Here is a 21686-nt window from a genome sequence, read left to right as displayed (position 1 = left end):
CTTTAATGTCATAACAACTCATACAAATTGTATACACGTGTTGTTATTAAAGATTCGAGTCTAGACAAGGTGGGATTTTGGCTCAGTTGGTCGAGTTCTTGCCTAAGGTGCTTGCATCAGAGAACTGAACCACCTCAGTGGATCCATTCAGCTGATTTGGGTTTTTCCTCGTTTCAATCGGAGCACCACAACTGGTCAAAGGCTGTGGTATGTACTTTGCTATCTGTGGCAAAGTGAATATAAAAGATCCCTTGCTGCATTAGGAAAAATGTAGCAGGTTTTCTGTGAGGACTATGAGTCAGAATTACCAAATGTTTGACATCCAATGGCCGATTCAGGGCTTCTAAGTTATGATAGCCCCACTCCCATGGCTAGTAATAATCAATGTTGGGCTAGTAAATAACTACTATTGCCATGCCCGATGGCTAGTGAAAAACATTGTTAAATTTTGCGGTTTTCTATTTTGTAAATATAAGTATTTTGTCTCTGTCTGTCTCTCTCTCTCTCTGTAGGTGACATCTGATTTGGGCTATTATTTAGTAGAAATGTTTTAACTTAAAGTAAAGTAGGGCTAGTGAATTTTTAATCATGGCTAATAAATTTAAAAAATCACTGATCCCATGGCTAGTGAATTTTATAAAAATTCTAGAAACCCTAGTTTGTGCTCTAGTAGTGTCATTAAACAAAACAAACTTTTTATAAATGGCAAATGTTTCTCATCAATGGTAGAGGTACAGGTAATTGGGAGAAGGAGCAGCAGCCCCTCAAATATTAATTACACAACCACCCTCAACCCCCCACCCCCACCCCCCGCACACCAAATCCACACACCAACAACCCAAATATTCTTGAACAAGTCAAATATTATTAAGACTATGTCAATGATATCCTATATTCCTTATCCCACCTCATCAAAAAATCTTTTTTTTAAAACTTGATGTAGTCCTAGATAAGACAATCTCTTATTGTTAACTAAATAGAAATCATATTTTCATACCATATATTAAATAAGAATAAATGTTGTTACAATTGTTGTCTACAGATAGCTGCTATCATTTTTCATGAGAGCAATCACTCTTGCACCCCACCGTGCCTACAACTTAACTTGCTGGTGCAAAAACATTGCTCCTTTTGAAAAATGACAAACTGAAAATGACACAATTAATATTCGCAACTGTGAAAATCACTTGGCCACTATTCTCCTGAAGAAATCTTGGGAAGTGTTTTGTTACACCCAAAATATCTCAGTAGTAATAGACAGTAATCAATTACAAAATTTCTGATTTATAACATAACAAAAGGATAATAGAACTAATACTAATACAGTTACTGTGATTAATATACATAGTTTTAATGTAAACACATTTGACATATAACTGTTTGTTTCAGCCACATTCATCACTAAATGTTCTTGAAATATATAATAGACCTGAAGGCTTTGAAACTGCAAACAACACGTCAGATAATATAACTAAATAACTGCTTTACTACCACCATCCTGTTAAAAGTCACTAAACAAACCAACATAAATCTGCAAATATATCTAAGTTATCATCTAAACTACACAGTTGGAATATATAAAACAAAATTAATAACAAAAAAGATTTCAAAATAATTTTACACAAACACATGAACTTGTTTTTTCTTTCTTTTTTCTTAAAACAAACAAAAGAATTGAAGTCCATAACCAAAAGCAGATGCTCAGACCAAGATGTCTGATCGTCTGTAATCGGCAAAGAACTGTAAACTATTGAAGCAATAGACCTGAATTTTACAATACTAACATAACACCATTGTCCACAATGGTTTCCACCACTTTCAGTCATCAATTCATTTTTTTAACTTGCTTTTCATGCTTCTATCCAAATCAACTGCAAACATGCTCCACCAGAATAGGGTTTAGTTGTTAAAGGTTAGTAACAGAGAGAATTCATCAACCTGCCTTGCACTTCCCTGTTGAGATGCTGAAATTCACTATGGATTGGAGTCCATACCAGGATGGGACTCGAGTACCTACCAGACGGTAAGGTTGATGGTTTAACCATTACACCACCAGACTGTATCTTAATAAAAAAAATCGTATCCTTGCTAAAAGGGCTACCTACTTTCAGATATCACTGTATTCTAGCAAATGACCATCTACTCACAAAAACCTCTATACCCTAGTAAATAATCATCAACCCACAGACATCACCGTATCCTAGCAAAGAGCCATCTATCTGCAGAAATCACTGTATCCTCCAATACTTCACCAGAAAAGGCAAGTGATCATTCAAGGTCCTCTCCATACATGCCTGAAAAGGTTTAGGTAAACTGCAAATCGATCGCCTTGCAAAAAAAAAGAAAAGTTTTAATAAATTATATTTGAAACATAATGTGATTGCTCTCCTAGCACCATTTCAGGCGTGTGGTCTTCAGCTTGCCGTGACACTGCAGAAAACTACTAGCAAATGACCATCACCCATAGGAATCACGGCACCTTAGCAAACAGGAATTTACTGTTAGAAATCACTGTACCTGGTTTAATATCTACCCCATGTCCTTTTGCTATAAACCTGCTCTTCCATTCTCTTCTAAAATACTGCTTGGATCGGGTCATCCTGCTTAAAATTATTGTTGCACACCAGACCTCAAATAATTTAATCAAGCCTTTAGCCATTACAGTTAACACATGTCCATCCCTGCACCAGTTTCTGGCATGGCTGGGTCCGAGATAATAACTCAAAACAGAGCACTACTATCCTTTAACCCCTTGAAGATTATAGTCATCCGACTTGCTGCTGGGATGTTGGGACTAGTCCAAGAGATGTGGAAATGCACCAATATAACAGGTCATTCGATTGGCTATTGGGATGTTGGGACTAATCCACGAGATGTGGAAATGCATTCATATAACAGGCCATTCGATTGGCTAATGGGATGTTGGGCCTAGTCCACGAGATGTGGAAATGCACTAATATAACAGGTCATTCGATTGGCTATTGTGATGTTGGGACTAGTCTATGAGATGTGGAAATGCATTGATATAACAGGTCATTCGATTGGTTACTGGGATGTTGGGACTAGTCTATGAGATGTGGAAATGCATTGATATAACAGTTCATTCGATTGGCTACTGGGATGTTGGGACTAGTCTATGAGATATGGAAATGCATTGATATAACAGGTCATTCGATTGGCTATTGTGATGTTGGGACTAGTCTATGAGATGTGGAAATGTATTGATATAACAGCTCATTCGATTGGCTACTGGGATGTTGGGACTAGTTCATGAGATGTCAAAATGCACTGATATAACAGGTCATTTGATTGGCTATTAAGGATGTTGGGACTAGTCCATCAGATGTGAAAATGCATTGATATAACAGTTCATTCGACTGGCTACTGGGATGTTGGGACTAGTCCACGAGATGTGGAAATGCATCGATGTAATAGGTCATTCGATTGGCTATTGTGATGTTGGGACTAGTCAATGAGATGTGGAAATGCACTGATATAACAGGTCATTTGATTGGCTATTAAGGATGTGGGACTAGTCCATGAGATTAGGAAATGCATTGATGTAACAGGTCATTCGATTGGCTATTAAGGATGTTGGGACTAGTCCATGAGATGTGGAAATGCATTGATATACCAGTTCATTCGATTGGCTACTGGGATGTTGGGACTAGTTCATGAGATGTGGAAATGCACTGATATAACAGTTCATTTGATTGGCTACTGGGATGTTGGGACCAGCTCATAAGATATGGAAATGCATTGATGTCAGAGGTCAGGTCAACTGTCAAACCTTCCTGTGTTACATTTCACACAGAGCCCTGCAGTGCCTATCCAGATTACTCATTCTGTACTAATCGATGATAAATGTACTGACAATGTGACTCAGCATGGAAGGTGTTACCATGTATTCAAATGCAAGTGACTTGCCACCTTACACAAAGCAGGTTAATATTCACCTTATCTGCTGGTGGGCAGTTTCTAATCAAGATAAATATGCTTTATTTCACTTAACAATCTAAATACGTCCCTCACTTCCGAAGCTTGCTGTATGTTTCGTCATTGTTTATGGAAATAAATCCACAAACATATTCATGTACCAACAACATCAAAATTCATTAAGTCTATTGCTTCAATATATACAGTTATCAGCATATACAATAACACATTTTTTTTTTGGTGGCAATTAGTGATTCACATTACCTAGCTAATATGCATGAACAGACAAAATATATATATATATATATATTTATATATATACTTCTTTCACCACTTCCATTTTGGTCACATTTTACAGATGTCCATTTCTTCTGGTGTTGCTACTGCGGAATGTACTCCATTCCGTAAAATCTACAATTACATACTCACTTTAGCTACATCGTTATTTTGCTTACAAGTCGTAGATTTTAAAATTATTTTACGTGTGTATTCTTTATGCTTTTACTTGTCCATTTTGACACACGATTGACCTTGTTTTTGTTTGTATTTGAATATCAAGACAGTGTGTATAATTCCTTTAAAGACACTAACGAGCCTTAACACAAAAGCAATCACTCTCTTTTTTTTTGAATGGCCCGCCGGCGGGGCCAGAGAGCTGTGTTGATTAACTTTGCATACTGGGCTGGCTGAGTGCGCCTCCTCTTCGGAGAATATCGTCGGATGATGCGATGTCAGTCACAGCTGGCCGACACATTGTGTGTGTGTGCAGTCATGCACAGATTGGAGAGTACGCGAGGTTTTCTGCAAGCGATTTTTCGTGATTTTTGTCGAGCCTAGACAGGCGAGGTCTGTCGCGTAATCACACCCACGGAGTCCAGCCTTCGTACAGAACAGCCAGGTTGTCGAGATGACTGGCATCTTTAATTACATAGTCAACCTGAAGAAAGAGAGAGAAGAGAGAAGTGTCAAAGGAGTCTAGTTTGGTGTATGATTTAAAGCGATATTTCTTTTTATCATTTACAACTTTTTATCGGAATAAATGAATGAATGAATGAATTACTATTTACACCCCATCTTGTGGGTATCGCACAAATATATGCACATGAATGAATTGATATCAATATAAATATTTAAAAAATAAAAATAAAATTTTATCGCACGTAAGAACATTTAAAATTTAGATTAAATACAACTGCAAACTATTTTTTTTATAAACATACATGTATATAGCAATGAAATAAACCACTTTTCAAACTATTCTGAGTATTTCCATAACTTTCATTTTTATTCACTTTTATATACATTTTTAAAACCAAAGTTGTATTAAAAATTACATCCCTTTCAACTTTGTAACACCATTTTCTCTGCAAAATCATAATGACGTCTTATTAATTTTTCAGTGAAAAAATATATGGATGCTGAAAATATGAAAAATATTTTTCTCATTGATTAACTACTGGATAATAAAATGATAATTATTTTAAAATTATTCTCTTTGCATCAAAGGAATCCCCAAAGTTACCTGTTCTGCAACAGACATCCTCTTATTAAGGTCAGGGTCACGCCCATCTAACTTCATCTTCACTCTGCGCCAGACCCCGACAGCATACGTGTTTCGTTCTTGAACAGCTGTGCAGATAAATAAAAAAACACAACTTGGGTCACAACCTTTTTTTAATAGTCACGGACAAACTTTCCGGTGATTTTATACAATTCTCTCAAGACTCATATATCAAAGACTGTGGTATGTGCTTTCCTGTCTGTGGCATAGTGCATATAAACGATACTTTGCTATTGTAGCAGGTTTTCTCTCTGTAAAAATGACTAAATGTTTGACATCCAATAGTTGATGATTAATCAATCAATGTACTTTAGTGGTGTTTTTAAACAAACAAACTTAACTATACAATTCTCCAGATAGCTAGCTCAAGTCTGATTTCGTTAAAAAGGCCAAATTTAAAGAGAACTTTTTAAAAAAGGAATCAAGGTAAATATTGTCATCCCACCCAATAGTTTTGTGTACTAAGTAACGTAAACAAAACCGTTTCAGAGTCATCATGACAAACTCTAAAACAGTTACAAATGCTAACATACTTGTTGGCAACAAAAATGGTATTTAACTAATAAAATTGCTTATATTGACAGCTCTTTAATAATTTCCCAAGAATATGAACTCAATTTTAAAAAAAAAAAGTGAATTGAAAATCCTTTCAACTGCTAGTTGAGTGTAAATAATTCCACTATCTCTTGCACACTGTGTGAATGATGCATCCAATAATTTATCTGACTAGCCAGTCAGTTGTATAATAACTAGTACAAACCTTTGCCTGTTCTGGGATCTCGTGAAACTTTTTCTTTCTTTGCTGGAGCTGAAAGATAAGAAGTCAATATGTTATGAAAGGAGATTCAGAAATACTAGCTTTATGAGCAAAAAAAAGAGAGAGAGAGAGAGAGAGAGAGAGAGAGAGAGAGAGAGAGAGAGAGAGAGAGAGAGAGAGAGAGAGAGAGAGAGAGAGAGAGAGAGAGAGAGAGAAACAGAGAGAGAGAGAGAAAAAAAATAAGACTATCCAATTCCATTCCAGCAGCACTACATGTAGTTGGATGAGATAATCATTAAATATGATTAAGTTTGATTCAGTAACTTTTAATAAATTTTTAAAGAATTACATTTATATTATTAGCATTTCAATTATCAAGAGTCCCAGCATGCCTTTAAAGGGACATTCCTGAGTTTGCTGCACTGTAAGATAATACTGACTAATAAAATATTTCTACGATTAAACTTACATATTAAATATATTTTCTGGTTTAGAATATCAGTGTCTGTATATTAAATGTGTTTCTAGTCGTTTTAATATTTGTAAGCAGCCCAAACTGGATTATATCTTCAAATAATTTTGAAAATACGAAAAAATTATATTTCTGGAAATAAAATGAAATTTAACCTAGTACAAATATTAGAACGATCAGAAACACGTTTAATATACAGCCACTTATATTTTATGCAGACAAATATATTTGATATGTAATTGCCATCGTAAAAAAGTCTTTGTTAGTCGACAACATCTTAAAAAGTGCAGCAAACTCAGGAATGTCCCTTTAAGTGACAAACCCTAGTTTTTAAACACTACAACACATCTTTTTACTATTAAAGCCATTTTTGATAATTTAAATTAGAAATACTTACATTTTATTATTTAGAATATTAATTTTCGTACACCTGAAGTGATTGTTGTCATCCAGGTTTTTACAATATCCCAAAATGCATTTTTCATAATTTTAAAAATGCATGTTCGTTTGAGAAGTAATGGTTATCGAGACAAGCTCTGGTTATTTTTAAGACAGCATTTCCCTGTATTAACATCACAGACGATAATTTTTCTGTTATAAACATATCCAAATGTGTACAGCAGGTTTGTAAAATAACTCAACTTAGTGTCAATTTTCAATAGCTCAAATTAGAGTCTACACCTATAAAGTGGTTTGGGGCTGCATTGAGCTAAATGTACAGGACCGACCTCGGTGGCGTAGTGGTTAAGCCATCGGACTACAGGCTGGTAGGTACAGGGTTCGCAGCCCGGTACCGGCTCCAACCCAGAGCGAGTTCTTAAGGGTTCATTGGGTAGGTGTAAGGCCACTACACCCTCTTCTCTCTCACTAACCAACTAACAACTAACCCACTGTCCTAGACAGACAGCCCAGATAGCTGAGATGTGTGCCCAGGACAGCGTGCTTGAACGTTAATTGGATATAAGCACGAAAGTAAGTTGAAATGAAATGAATGTACAGGTATTTTAAACTGAGCTATAAACAAGAGTTGATGCTGGTGCCACCGCTGGAAAAGTAATACGTGCATCTCACCTTTTTACTTCGAACAATTAACACACACCCCTACCCACGCAAATTAAAAAAATGTTTTAAAGTGAACATTGGATGTGTAACATTTTGCTTTCCATGAGTATGTGCCTGGGCTAGTATGTGCCTGGGCTAGTCTGAGGACTGTTGGGTGGAGTTCCCCACCCATATACTCACTGCTCTGAACCTTGAAGCCAGTGCCAGTCTGAGGACTGTTGGGTGGAGCTTCCCCAGTGCCCAGGACTGATGGGTGGAGACCCATACTGCTCTGAACCTTGAAGCCAGTGCCAGTCTGAGGACTGTTCCCCACCCATATACTCACTGCTCTGAACCTTGAAGCCAGTGCCCAGTGAGGACTGAGTTCCCCCACCCTATACTCACTGACCTGTGCCAGTCTGAGGACTGTTGGGTGGAGTTCCCCACCCATATACTCACTGCTCTGAACCTTGAAGCCAGTGCCCGAGTTCCCCACCCATATACTCACTGCTCTGACCCTTGAAGCCAGTCCCCGTCTGTCTGGAGTTCCCCACCCATATACTCACTGCTGGGTTGGGTGGAGTTCCCCACCCATATACTCACTGCTCTGACCCTTGAAGCCAGTGCCAGTCTGAGGACTGTTGGGTGGAGTTCCCCACCCATATACTCACTGCTCTGAACCTGACCAGTGCCAGTGAACTGCCAGTGCCAGTCTGAGGACTGTTGGGTGGAGTTCCCCACCCATATACTCACTGCTCTGACCCTTGAAGCCAGTGCCAGTCTGAGGACTGTTGGGTGGAGTTCCCCACCCATATACTCACTGCTCTGACCCTTGAAGCCAGTGCCAGTCTGAGGACTGTTGGCTGGAGTTCCCCACCCATATACTCACTGCTCTGACCCTTGAAGCCAGTCCCTGTCTGAGGACTGTTGGGTGGAGTTCCGGTCGTCAGCTCTCGGTGTAGACTCGATATCTTCCGCGCTGGACTCGAAGATTCTCGCTCGCTCGGACCCTTCAAGGCTAAATAAGAAAAGTAAATTTATTACCACACTGGTTACTCAATACAGAACAAATAATTTTCATATTTTCTTAGTAAAAAATTAGAAATACAAAATTTTTATAATACTGGTACAGTTTTAAAAAAACCTTTTTAATGTCTGTTAATAAAATTACATATAGGCTGTAAACCACTTTAGACACTGTTCTCAGTATTACTTTAACTATATATTTTATTCACACTCACAGATATCTATTTGTTGTAAAAAAATATATAAAATAAAGAATTGTAATAAAATAACATTTTATTACTTAAACAGATAAATAAAATGCAAATTCTTTTAAACCACATCATGACATTTGGTATGAATGCCAAATTATGATGACGTCATAATTAGTTGGTACCAACTCATTGGTTTGTAAGCACCAAATTATCTAATACTATTTGGGCTTTACATCAATATATTATTTTCAGTCTCTGAAATTAAACAGACAGATATTTATCTTACACTGAACAAAGTCATTATGTGCGTTGTTAACATCTGGTTCCTCGGAAGTAGTCAGAAGGGGAGGTGCAAATTCTATCAAGTTGTTGTAGATTCTAAACAGTAAAAAAAAAAAACATGAAAATTCATTGAGTTTAACATAAATTCAGGGTTTAAGCTGTCGTTCGCCAAATGCGAATTAATATTGAATTTGGCGAATATATTTCATTATCAAATCACCAAAAAGCTAATTTGAAAATCCTGTTTCATTATCTTCCGCTATTTGTTTTTGAGGAGTATTTGTTAATACATTAAAACGCATACAGGTCGGAAATAAGTTTACAAGTCGGAAATAACTTCCGAGTAAACGCGAAACCAGCATTAGTCTCGCTATTTGTTATTTGTACATCTACTTTGTGCATGCTTGTTTTGAGCCACTTCCGTTGGATTCTGTAACCGGCTTTATTTTTGTCAGTCAGAATAGCTCGCTCCTTTTTGCTTCTTCCATGTGGCCGATGTCACGTTATTTTTTGCGTGCAGAAAAAGCCGACATGTCTCGATTGACTGTTCGTAGAATACTGCTTACTGGATATATCATAAAGGATCGTTAAAACGCTGATTAAACTGTTTAACTCTATCTTTATTTTTGCCGAATATTTAACAATGTACTGTCATTACAACTCCTAGCAATAGCAATAAACTGGGTGCAGTAAGCCTCGGCAGACGATTGCGATTTAGTTGCATGTAATATTTTTGATTGTCGCACATATATAATTAGCAATTTTATCAATGCGTTCAAATGGCACCAGTTAATATACATATATTAATGTGTTGTCACTGATGTTGTATACATGTATATGGGTTAGAAATAAATTACGTTATAAAGAGCCTTAATTTTGTCATCATTTATTTTGGCTAATTGAAAGCTGAATTTGGCTACAGATTTTTGGGTCCAATTAGCCATTGCTAATAATGTTTTCAGTTCAGCTTAAACCCTGTAAATTAATATGCAAGACAATTTATCACATAAAAGATTTGGCAAATCTAAAACAACTCAAGTCAGTTATTTTAAGCAGTTTTATTAACAAGCATTCTAAGAGTACTGCTTAAGCAATACATGTCCCTTACCGGGCTGAAATGTTTTTTTCTTATCTCCTAAATTCAAGGGTCATGACTGAAAAATGGGTACATAGCTACGAAAGTTAAACTTGATCTATAATAGTACATGATAAAGTCTGGAAAACAAATTTTTATATATCCTTCAAGTTCAAGGGATATAATTCTGTGAAAAATCTGTAAATTGCCATAAAAGTCAAACATGATTTGTAATCGAACATGATACAGGTATACACAAAATTTCAGCTCAATATCTTGAGGTGTTGGGGAAAAAACCCATCTGGAAAACTATATGTGGGACAGACGAACAGACGGACGGACAGCCAGCCAGACAAAGAGCTAAGGTTTGTTTTGTTTAACAACACCACTAGAGCACATTAATTTATTAATCATTGGTTATTGGATGTCAAACAGTTGGAAATTTTTACACTGTCTTAGAGAGGAAACCTGCTACATGTTTCCATTAGTAGCAAGGGATCTTTTATAGACACCATCCCAGACAGGATAGCACATACTACGGCCTTTGATACACCACACGTGGTGCACTGGCAGTGACGAGAAATAGCACACTGGGCCCACCGATAAGGATCGATCCTAGACCTACAGTGCATCAGGCAAACGCTTTACCACTGGACTATGACCAGCTCCATACCAGCACCTACCAACCTTAAAGCCAATGACTGTACCACGGTGCCACCATGGGCTGTTAAGTTTACTTAAAAATCCCATCTGTGAGAAAGATCCCTTGCAACTAATAGCTAAATGGGCCCGGTCTCACCGGGCTTAAGTCGTGTTCACGATGGGTTTCCGTTAAAAATACGCTGCGTTCAAGTTGAGATTTCGACAAAACCTTACCCTATCGCAGACTATTCTGCATTAGGAAGCAATCACTCTGTGAACAGTCTGCAACCGATCGGGGGAAAAAAATAAAAAATTGGAGGAAAATGAATTTACTAGTCTGCGTCCTCTGCCGAACACTCAGCGAACACCTGGAAAAAATTCACTCACTGTGGAATCTGCTTCATGATGTCACGCAGCATGTCCAGCGCCTCCAGCATCGTCTCCTTAACGACCTCCTCGGTCAGCACTGATTTCAGTGCCGTCGTCACGTTCTCCGAGAAACTCTTGTACAGAGCCAGGTAGTCGCGGATACCATCGGGAACAATCTCATCACCAAAGTCCTGCTCCTCTTGCTGCATGATGAAGAGTGAACATTATCACTTATACATCGTTTGGTCATATATGATGGGCATTTTCCATTTCCTTCTAGTTTATTTCTTAAAACACTAATGAAGTGATCTGGGTAAGACTAATAGAGGGAGAGAGATGGCAAGAAAGGAAGGGGAAGGGAAAGAAAGAGTGATATGAGAGAGAGAGAGAGAGAGAGAGAGAGAGAGAGAGAGAGAGAGAGAGAGAGAGAGAGAGAGAGAGAGAGAGAGAGAGAGAGAGAGAGAGAGAGAGAGAGAGAGAGAGAGCGAGAGCGAGAGCGAGAGAGAGACAGACAGACAGACAGACAGACAGACAGACAGACAGAGAGAGAGAGAGAGAGAGAGAGAGAGAGAGAGAGAGAGAGAGAGAGAGAGAGAGATATGGGAGAAGAAACATGTAGAATAGAAAGAGAAATCAATCAATCAATATAAAGAAACCTTAAGTTGCCAACACACAAACAGCCAGACAAACCTTACACTTAAAACTTACGTACATACATGCATATACATTTAAACCATCTATCCAATGAATTTGCAGCATGCGTGTTATTCAAAGACTGTGGCATTAAATTGTAACAGTAATATTACCTTGGCCATTGACTTGAGTATTGTTCGAATGTCGGACATCAGCTTGTGATGAGCGGTCAGAATGGTTTTGATGTTGGACACCTTCTCCTGAATTGTACTCTGAAAACAAATAGAGAGCCACAGTTCACTTAGTTTTTTTGTTCTTAAAAAATACTGGCAATAGAGTTTTTATAAACCTATCTTTCTGTTACTTTCAACTTTTATAAGACAAGTATTCTGTAGCACAAATGGCTGGGCAGCTGGCTGGATTGAACGAGTGTTCTCAACTACACTGTTGCCACATGAAGTAAGCATAAACATTGAACTAAATTTGCTTTTATGTTTTGTCATTCATGTTCCAGTACTCTTTGCAATGCAGACATGGTGTGGTGTTATTTGGTTATGTCTCACCCTCTTGCATATTGTGTGTGCACCGATTTGACACTCCTAATGAAATAAAGCATGCCTATTGTGTGTTTGCATTAAAACTTGACTGAGAAAAGACATTTAACACTTTTCAATATCTGATATATTTTTGGAGTTTATCCAATGGCTACCATTCAGCATTTGATTCAGTATGAACTAGCCACTTGCATACTTCAATTTATTCGTGCACATGTTTTTTTGTGTGAATCCCCCCCCCCCCCCCCCCCAATTTTCCAGTCTGTACCGTGAAATACCCGACTGATTACAGTTCAGTATATGAAGACCACTGGAATTAATAGAGATTATTATACAAGCTTACAATACAATACTGATTTTACGAAAAAAATGTCAGGATTCTTGTATTGCCTGAGCAACAGTGAGGGTAATACATGAATCATGACACAAATTTGTCAAATCAGTACGACTCATATGTGAGTGTAATAATTTCTTTATTATCCATATCTAGAAGGAGACGACTAAAATTATGATGTCATATTTCACATGCACAATGTGAGCTAGGACTGGGGAAGCCACGTCACATTATGACGTCGTTTCCCAAATTGACGTCAATACCCTTGTTATTACATGTGTGCTTTGTATGGTTTTTATTAACTCGTTATATTGAACCATGTGGATAATAATCTGGGACATAATTCACAAAGATCTCTTAGGCAACAAAGCATCCTCTTTGCAAGTCTTTTAGCATTGCACTGCGATATCGCAAAGTTGCAAGAGTTTAGTGAATTGTGCCCCTGGAATCTTACCCTGTGCTTGTCGAGTTCGTTGTTTATCTGTGTTGTCTTATTCTCCATGTCCGCGATATCCACGCTTATCTTAGTCAGGATGTTGTTCAGCCACGACTTGTCAATAGACTCACCCTTGGCAGGCGACTAGGGAAAAACACACACAACACAATTCTATTAAACTGACTGACCTCGGTGGTGTGGCAGTTAAGTCACTGTTCTCAAGACCCATAGGTGCTGGGTTCACACCCCAGTAACTGATCTCACAGAATGTTAAACGTTAAGAACTGTTTTATTTAACAACATCTCAAGAACACACTGATTAAATTAATCAATCACTATTGGTTGTCAAATGCTTAGTAATTTTGACATGTAGTCATTAGCAGCAAGGCATCTTTTATGCACTTTTCCATAGACAGAACAACACATACCACAGCCTTTGATATATACCAGTCATGGGGCACTGGCTGGGATGGGGAAAAACACAATGAGTCCGTTTAAGGAGGTTCGATCTTATGACAAAAAATTAAAACTTTACCACCCCTCCTAAAAAAACCAACTGAACTTCTTTTCTTAGTATAAGAGGCATTTACAGTAAGGATTATGCTTAAAACGTTTCAATATTTTCGAAGCTGAACACAAAATTGATTACAAGCTGAATACTGTTGATGCACAAGAGGCCCCAAAACAGTTACAAATACACATAAGGCTAAGAGGCTACAAACAGGAAAATTACCTTGGTACAAATTTAGAAAACATTTCAGGGTGAGTATGTGTGAGTAATAATATAAAGAACAAAGACCAAAACAAGTTTTTCTATGGCTCTAAAATTCATAATTCCTGAAAAAGCCAGAGATTTTACACCCTACCTTGTAAAATACATGCCTATTTACAAACCGAGTGTGAAATACAATTAGATTCATATACATATATATATATATATCTGTGTGTGTGTGTGTGTGTGTGTGTGTGTGTGTGTACCTTAATGCTCATCAGCTGAATTTCTAGGTCTGACACGGTACTGCTGGTAGATTCCATCAACATACAGCATTCATTGCACCTGCAAGATAATCACATACGACAGTGTGTAATGATCACATATTACAGTGTGTTATGATCATATATGACAAACTTACAGATTTTGAAGACTCCCAACATTTTCTGTTCCATTGTCCGTCGTATAACTTTTTGATGTTTGTTGTCTGGGTTTTTTGTGTATAATTATAACTGTAGAAATTCTCATGTCTGAAATCAATAGTATACAACTGAGCACAATTCTGTTCTCTAAAACCAAACGAGATGATTTATTAATTATTAAACTCCAAAACATTAAAACATTTCCTAAACCTAGTTGGCACCAATTGGTTTATGTATGTACAAATAACTTTCAGTTCAACAGGATACCTGTTAATGAGGGTGAGGAAGTTGTTATCAGAAGAGATCGCTTCTGGAGTCCGGGTTCGTAGGGCCTCAAAATGTAGAATACCTTGACAGAGACTGACCACTTCACTGAATCGCTTAGTCTCTTCCTGAAAGTAGAGGAAGGAAGGAAAGAAATGTTTTATTTAACGACACACTCAACACATTTTATTTACGGTTATATGGCGTCAGACATATGGTTAAGGACCACACAGATATAGAGAGAGGAAACCTGCTGTTGCCACTTCATGGGCTAATCTTTTCAGTTAGCAGCAAGGGATCTTTTATATGCACCATCCCACAGACAGGATAGCACATACTACGGCCTTTGTTATACCAGTTGTGGAGCACTGGACGGAACAAGAAATAGCCCAATCATCGCCTATTGGATGTCAAACATTTGGTAATTCTGATGTCTAGTTTTAGAAAGAGGAAACCTGCTACATTTTTCCATTAGCAGCAAGGGATCTTTTATATGCACCTTCCCACAGACAGGATAGCACATATCATGGCCTTTGATATACCAGTCGTGGTGCATTGGCTGGAACCAGAAATATCTTGTTTAATCAGTGGCTATTGGATCTTAAACATTCAGTAATTGAAACTCTTGACCCATAGATAACAAATGAAAAAAACAACAACACCAAAAACTAACAACAGTTTATTAATTTGGAAATAAGTGTTTCACCTAACATAAACTGATTCAGGATTATAGTAAAAAAAACCCAACCCCACCTCCCAATAGAACCCCCCACAAATAAATAAATAAATTAAAAACAAACAGAAGCAATCAATCACCACAATAACTGCTTTTCTGTAGGAAGATGCTTCTTCAAACTGCTGTAAAACGAAGTTCAAAGTCGGGTTGGCTCCTGCCGCCCAGCGAAGACGCTGAGCGACGCTTATTTCCTGTTGAGTGTAATGCTCTTGGCACGATGCCAGCCCACCATCTTGGTTCAACAAATTCTGGGTTGCCTACAGAAAGAAAGAAAGAAAACCTATCATGTAATGAGTTAATAATATTTTAATGCTACAGTGACATATCCACCGGGCCCCATACAAATGTTTATACCTACGGCAGATTTCTATGATTTCGGAAAATCGGGGGTATCGCAGGGGTCTGTGGCATCCGTGTGTAGCAGTCACATATTCGGTGGTGCCCTTTGCAGTTTTGTCGACTCCAATCGCGAGGCGTCTGTGGGTTAGCTGCAAGGGTACTGCAGGATAATCTTATGGACTCTGCACAGCAGTCGTGAGATACCCATACGATTTTTACACATCGTACAGGGCTCGTGAGGGACTTGCATGAACATAGTAAGATACTCGTACGATGATCTTGGAAATCGTATGGGTGCTGTACGATTTGAGGGGCCCGAAAATTCAGTCCCAAAATCGTACGGCATCTGTACAAATATTGTGGGGCCGTGCAGTGCCCGTGAGATGCTGTATACATGTCTACAGCCAATAAAAATTTCTATGACACATCGGAAAAAGATGAAAGCTTCCGATGCACCCTACGGCGAGGAAAGAACACCAAGGCGCCCGAAAGATAGCCACGGCACCCTTGCAGCCGCCAAGAGATTTTGCAAATTTCCCCCAAAATTTGGGCCTGTACCGGCACCTTATCCCAAATCAATGGATATGTGACTGTAGCACTGTTAGTGGAAAATGACATCTCATCTCAAATGTGACAAATAGTTTCAGAACACAAATCAAAACCTATCTAATGAAAAAAAGCCAGTTAGTTATGTTTTTAAACAACTTGTTATTTAAAGATAAGGAGTATCTAATAAAAACATATATCATAAAAAAATAGGATTTAAAAAAATCGAAACATCTCATTCACCTACATTATATAAAACACTTTCCCTAGCGCTATTAATTATGTGTGTTATCAACTGTCAAATCAGTATCATTTGTGTTAATTTCAATAAATGATTTGGTTATCTAAGTTGTGATATCTAAGTCATCATCATGAAGTACCATATGTGTTAATTCCAGTCAACAGTCTAGATTTGACATCCAGAGCCAATATTTTCAAAGCTACATGCATCTTAGCACTACAAAATCATAAAACAGTTGTAAGCTATGTCATCATTCTGGCAAGTGCTATAGTGACATCATAGCCTATAATGGTTTTACAGTACCGCGCCGATACACCGGACACGGTTGTATAGTGACATCGTAGCCTATAATGGTTTTACAGTACCGCGCCGATACACCGGACACGGTTGTATAGTGACATCGTAGCCTATAATGGTTTTACAGTACCGCGCCGATACACCGGACACGGTTGTATAGTGACATCGTAGCCTATAATGGTTTTACAGTACCGCGCCGATACACCGGACACGGTTGACACGGCCTATTGTATAGTGACCGCGTAGCCCGCGCCGGACAACCGGACACGGTTGTATAGTGACATCGCAGCCTATAATGGTTTTACAGTACCGCGCCGATACACCGGACACGGTTGTATAGTGACATCGCAGCCTATAATGGTTTTACAGTACCGCACCGATACACCGGACACGGTTGTATAGTGACATCGCAGCCTATAATGGTTTTACAGTACCGCGCCGATACACAGGACACGGTTGTATAGTGACATCATAGCGTATAATGGTTTTACAGTATCGCAGCTTAGAAAATCTCTAGCTAGGTTATCATTACGAAGCAGCTAATCAAATTGTTCATTTCATTTCAACTTATTTTCGTGCTTATATCCAATTAAGGTTCAAGCACGCTGTCCTGGGCACACACCTCAGCTATCTGGGCTGTCTATCCAGGAAAGTGGGTTGGTTAGTGGTTAGTGAGAGAGAAGAGGGTGTACTGGCCTTACACCTACCCATTGAGCCCTTAAAAACTCGCTCTGGGTTGGAGCCGGTACTAGGCTACGAAACCTGTACCTACCAGCCTGTAGTCTGATGGCTTAACCACTGCGCCACCAAGGCCAGTATCAAATCTTTAAACTGATCTCTTTGCTGGATGTGAAAAATCTTCCAGTGTGTTCTTTCAAATGGGTGTGTAATAAAGAAAGAATGAATGTTTTATTTCACAACACATTTTAATTATGGTTATATGAAATTATTAGACAAACACACCCACTGTCACCACTCCAAGGGCTACTCTTTTTCATTAGTAACAAGGAATATTTCATATGCACCATCCAACAGACAGGATAGGACATACAACAGCATTTGTTACACCAGTTGTGAAGTATGAGCTCAAATGACAAATAGCCGAATGGTGTGTATGTGTGTAATAATCAAAGGTCTTACCTTCCTCATCTCTGGCATGACGGTGGCCCTGTTTGGCGTGACGAACTGGTTGTGGTGTCGGCCGGCCTGGACGAAGAGATCTTCGTGTAGCCACTGGAAGCGCGCCACCTGCGGCTGGTTTCTCTGCAGACATGTCTTCATCATGCTGATGTTGCTGTCCAGACGACTGGAATAAAACAAGATACAAAAATAGAATAATCAAAGTCAGCAACATTTATATTTTAATCCTGTCTGTGGGAAAGTGCATATAAAATATCCCTTGCTGCATTAGGTAAAATGTAGAGGGTTTTCTCTGATGACTACGTGTCAGAATTACCAAATGTTTGACATCTAATAGTCGATGATTAATTAATCAATGTGCTCTCTAGTGGTGTCACTAAACAAAACAAATTTTTTTCTTTTTAAAAAATAAATATTTTAAGTTGTTTTTGTAATATTTTTAAATAGGTAAACATGCCACATAGGCTATTAAGTTACAACGTTTCCCTTCTGGTCAGACCACTAAAACACTAGAACAATCGACTGACAGATGGAAAATAGACAGACAGAAGTCAGAGATGAAACCTATAATCCCCTTTGGTTAGACCGCTGGAGACTAATGTAACTCTAGAACAATAGACTAGATGAAACCTTATCCCCTCTGGTTGAACCGCTGGGGACTACTAAAACACTAGAATAATTGATTGACATGGAAAACACACACAGAGAAAGACAGAGATGACACATATAATCCCCTCCGGTTGGACCGATGGGGACTACTAAAACATTAGAACAATCGAGTGTACCTGGCGAGATCGTGCTTGCGCCAGCCGGTGTCGAGAAGGCCCATGAGGGAGGTGGCCTGTGTGAGCTGGTGGTGCTGAAACTGGTTGGTACGCAGACAGTGGTCGACGGCCTTCTTACACAGGTCGTCCATGGGGACCTTCGACTGCGCGCCCACGTCCTTCAGCTCTATCTCGGCCGTCACGTTCAGACCCAGCATGTCGATGAACACACACAGGATGTAGCCGAGGATCTGGGAGGGAAAGCCTATCATCTGGAACACAAAGTGTACAAAACTGATAACGTGTTATAGGAACTGAAATATTTGAAGAAAATTTTATCATTTTCTTTCTTTACAAATATTTAACCTGACCTGTAACTTATATTTCTACATAAACCTTTGGGTCACACAGCAAGGCTATACCTAGTGTGTTTGTGTATGTGTTTGGGTTCATCTGCTCCCCTGCCACCTTCAAAAAATATATAAAGAACTTTGTAAGTTATAAGGTGTTCTTGTTGTTTAAATGGAGAAGACTCTATATTACTGTGCCTGATTCTGCTTTCTTTTTTTTAACTATTTCCCCACCCCGAACGTTTAAGGCAAGGTATGAAACTGTACAAAATGTATTAAAAGCAAACTGAATGCAGAGATGAAACACCAAATAGAAAATGTAGGTTTTTTTCATAACAGCTATTCAAAATCATGGGGTGGAGAGGGGTAGTCAATTTGCTTATATCCATTACCCACCAAATAAATTTTTTAATTAACCAATTATTTACAGAAAAATAATGCAGCCAGACATAACATAATAATTATGTTGTCACCTCCCCTTCCCAATTGTCAATTCTGGAAAAGCTCTAAACCAAAGAATGTGCTAAAAATATACACATAAATGTCTACAGGTATTAGGCTGGTATTAATGTCCAATATATATCTGGATATACTTGCTAAAAATACATTCTAAAACTTACAATACATGTCTTTTCAAGTATTCAAAGTACCTGTTTTCTGACATATTCAGCAATAAATCTCTTGACAGGTTTCGCCATCTGCTCGTCATCAAAACTCATTCCCCCATCAAGTCCTGAAACAAAGCAACTAGATTAAGTTAACACTCTCTTTGTTTCTGGCTAGTTACAGTTTGCGTTTGTGTTTAACATAGGAAAAACACTAGTCTTTACTACGTGTCAAACATCTGTTATCCATGACTCATGCATTATAGTTATTAGAGAAGAAACCCACCATTGTCACAAAGACTACTGTACACTTTTCAACCAACAGCAAAGTTTTTTATCTGCAGTTTCCAAAGCAGGACAGAACATATCATGAATAAATGGGTCTAGTGAGGAAAATTGATTTTGTAACTCCTTGCATCACACAATTATTATTCTAAATACATACCCTGCAGAGCTGCGGCAAACTGTGTGACCATGTGGAAGAAATCCTGCATAGCCTGAATTCTCTTGAGAAAGAATAAAGCATTGAGCATCCCTCTTGTGTTCAGTGTGAAGGGAGATAACTGGAATATAACAAAAACAATCATAATCAACCCACTTATCAGCTCTGTAAACCGGATTAATATTGCAATGTATATTTTTTGTGAATATGCACAAATATGTTCATAATGTATTAAAATGACTAGTATTGCCTTAAGTATACTTTAATCTAGAAAATAATGTATTTAGAAAATTTGTGGTGAATGACACAAACTTTATATTCACACATTCCCCCCCCCCCCCCCCTCCATTTGCAATATTCTGTTACCAAGTTATAGTATATAAAAAAGGACACTTAATAAATATAAATCTAGCTTTTACCTAAGTTTATTTCAGGTTCAAAAAAGTTACACTACAAGTCTAATTAGGAATCTAATTTTGAGACTGATTTTTAGAATTGCTTCCCACTTTATAGCATTTGCTTCCAGCTTAAAATCTGAGAAGCAAAATTGCTTCACATTTCACAAAAGTAATTTTGTTCTTATTGTTCTTGTTAAAATAATTTTTAAAGAAATAATTTCTATTATTAAAAAACCCCTACTTTTTTTCATTTGTCACAAAAGCTCTAGAACTGAGATAGGCAATTATGCTAAGAGGCTGATGATACTGCTATGAAGACAATACCCATAAGCATATGACATAAGGGGGCCAGTTTAGTGCTGAAGCAAAACTTGAAATTCAGGCAAAAATTATACAGATATTCAGGCAAAATGTGCTAACCTGAGACCTTTTTACCAAGTATTTCCATCATTTTACCTTCCAAATTAGTTGTAATCCATGTGAAAATTAGTAGTGATTCGTTTGCAACCCTATATAGCTGTTTGGCAGTAATACTAATAGGAATAATCATTGTTGTCCAGATTTGGGCATTTTCATGCTTTTGCCTGCTCACACCACACAAATGGGAACCCATACACCTAAGACACTACCTGCATGGCCTTGGCCTCTCGGACGGCGTCCACCTTCTTCCAGGCGTCGGGGATCTGAACGGCGTCCATGGCCTCCAGCAGGTGTGTGAACTCGTCCTCGAGCCGTGTGAACAGTCCGTTGAAGCCCATCAGTAACATCTGTCCCGGGCTGAGGCTTGAACACTCCGGGTCCGGACCCTGCAGCATCCGCGAGAAGTGGCTCTGCATCTTGTGAACCATGGCTATCACCTCACTCGATTCATTCTGAAGAGAAAACCCCCAAAAAGTTTCGTAATTTTGTGAGAGTATGTAAGCAAATAAGAGAAAAAGGAAGAATAAAGAAAAAATAAGTAGAAGATAGAAAAAAAGAGAGAGAGAGAAAAAAGGGGGTTTGTATTTATGTTGTATTAAAGTTAAAGTTTGTTTTGTTTAATGATACCCATAGAACACAGTGTTTAATTAATCATTGGCTACTGGATGTCAAACATTTGGTAATTCTGACACAGTCTTCAG

General features: G+C 38.2%; 1 protein-coding gene across 1 annotated transcript in view; it reads right to left on the bottom strand.

Annotated features, from left to right (window-relative positions):
• Window positions 1–390: 390 nt before the first annotated feature.
• Window positions 391–21686, bottom strand: part of LOC121378645 (serine/threonine-protein kinase SMG1-like) — a 119024-nt gene continuing 97728 nt past the window's right edge. Inside the window, exons 61-76 of the mRNA XM_041506913.1 lie at window positions 21195–21437; window positions 20171–20288; window positions 19771–19853; window positions 18792–19042; window positions 18007–18172; window positions 15524–15700; window positions 14711–14835; window positions 14288–14366; window positions 13328–13453; window positions 12159–12257; window positions 11371–11555; window positions 9271–9362; window positions 8657–8785; window positions 6258–6305; window positions 5459–5565; window positions 391–4873 (exon numbers count right to left, since the gene is read on the bottom strand). Of these exons, the coding sequence (XP_041362847.1) occupies window positions 4796–4873; window positions 5459–5565; window positions 6258–6305; window positions 8657–8785; window positions 9271–9362; window positions 11371–11555; window positions 12159–12257; window positions 13328–13453; window positions 14288–14366; window positions 14711–14835; window positions 15524–15700; window positions 18007–18172; window positions 18792–19042; window positions 19771–19853; window positions 20171–20288; window positions 21195–21437 (2106 nt within the window). The 3' untranslated portion in view covers window positions 391–4795. The remainder of the gene's footprint in view (window positions 4874–5458; window positions 5566–6257; window positions 6306–8656; window positions 8786–9270; window positions 9363–11370; window positions 11556–12158; window positions 12258–13327; window positions 13454–14287; window positions 14367–14710; window positions 14836–15523; window positions 15701–18006; window positions 18173–18791; window positions 19043–19770; window positions 19854–20170; window positions 20289–21194; window positions 21438–21686) is intronic.

The sequence above is a fragment of the Gigantopelta aegis genome, chromosome 8 (assembly GCF_016097555.1).
Source record: "Gigantopelta aegis isolate Gae_Host chromosome 8, Gae_host_genome, whole genome shotgun sequence".
Taxonomy (NCBI): Eukaryota; Metazoa; Mollusca; class Gastropoda; order Neomphalida; family Peltospiridae; genus Gigantopelta; species Gigantopelta aegis.
The sequence above is the reverse complement of the archived record's forward strand: the minus strand, read 5'-3'. Positions and strand labels throughout refer to the sequence as shown.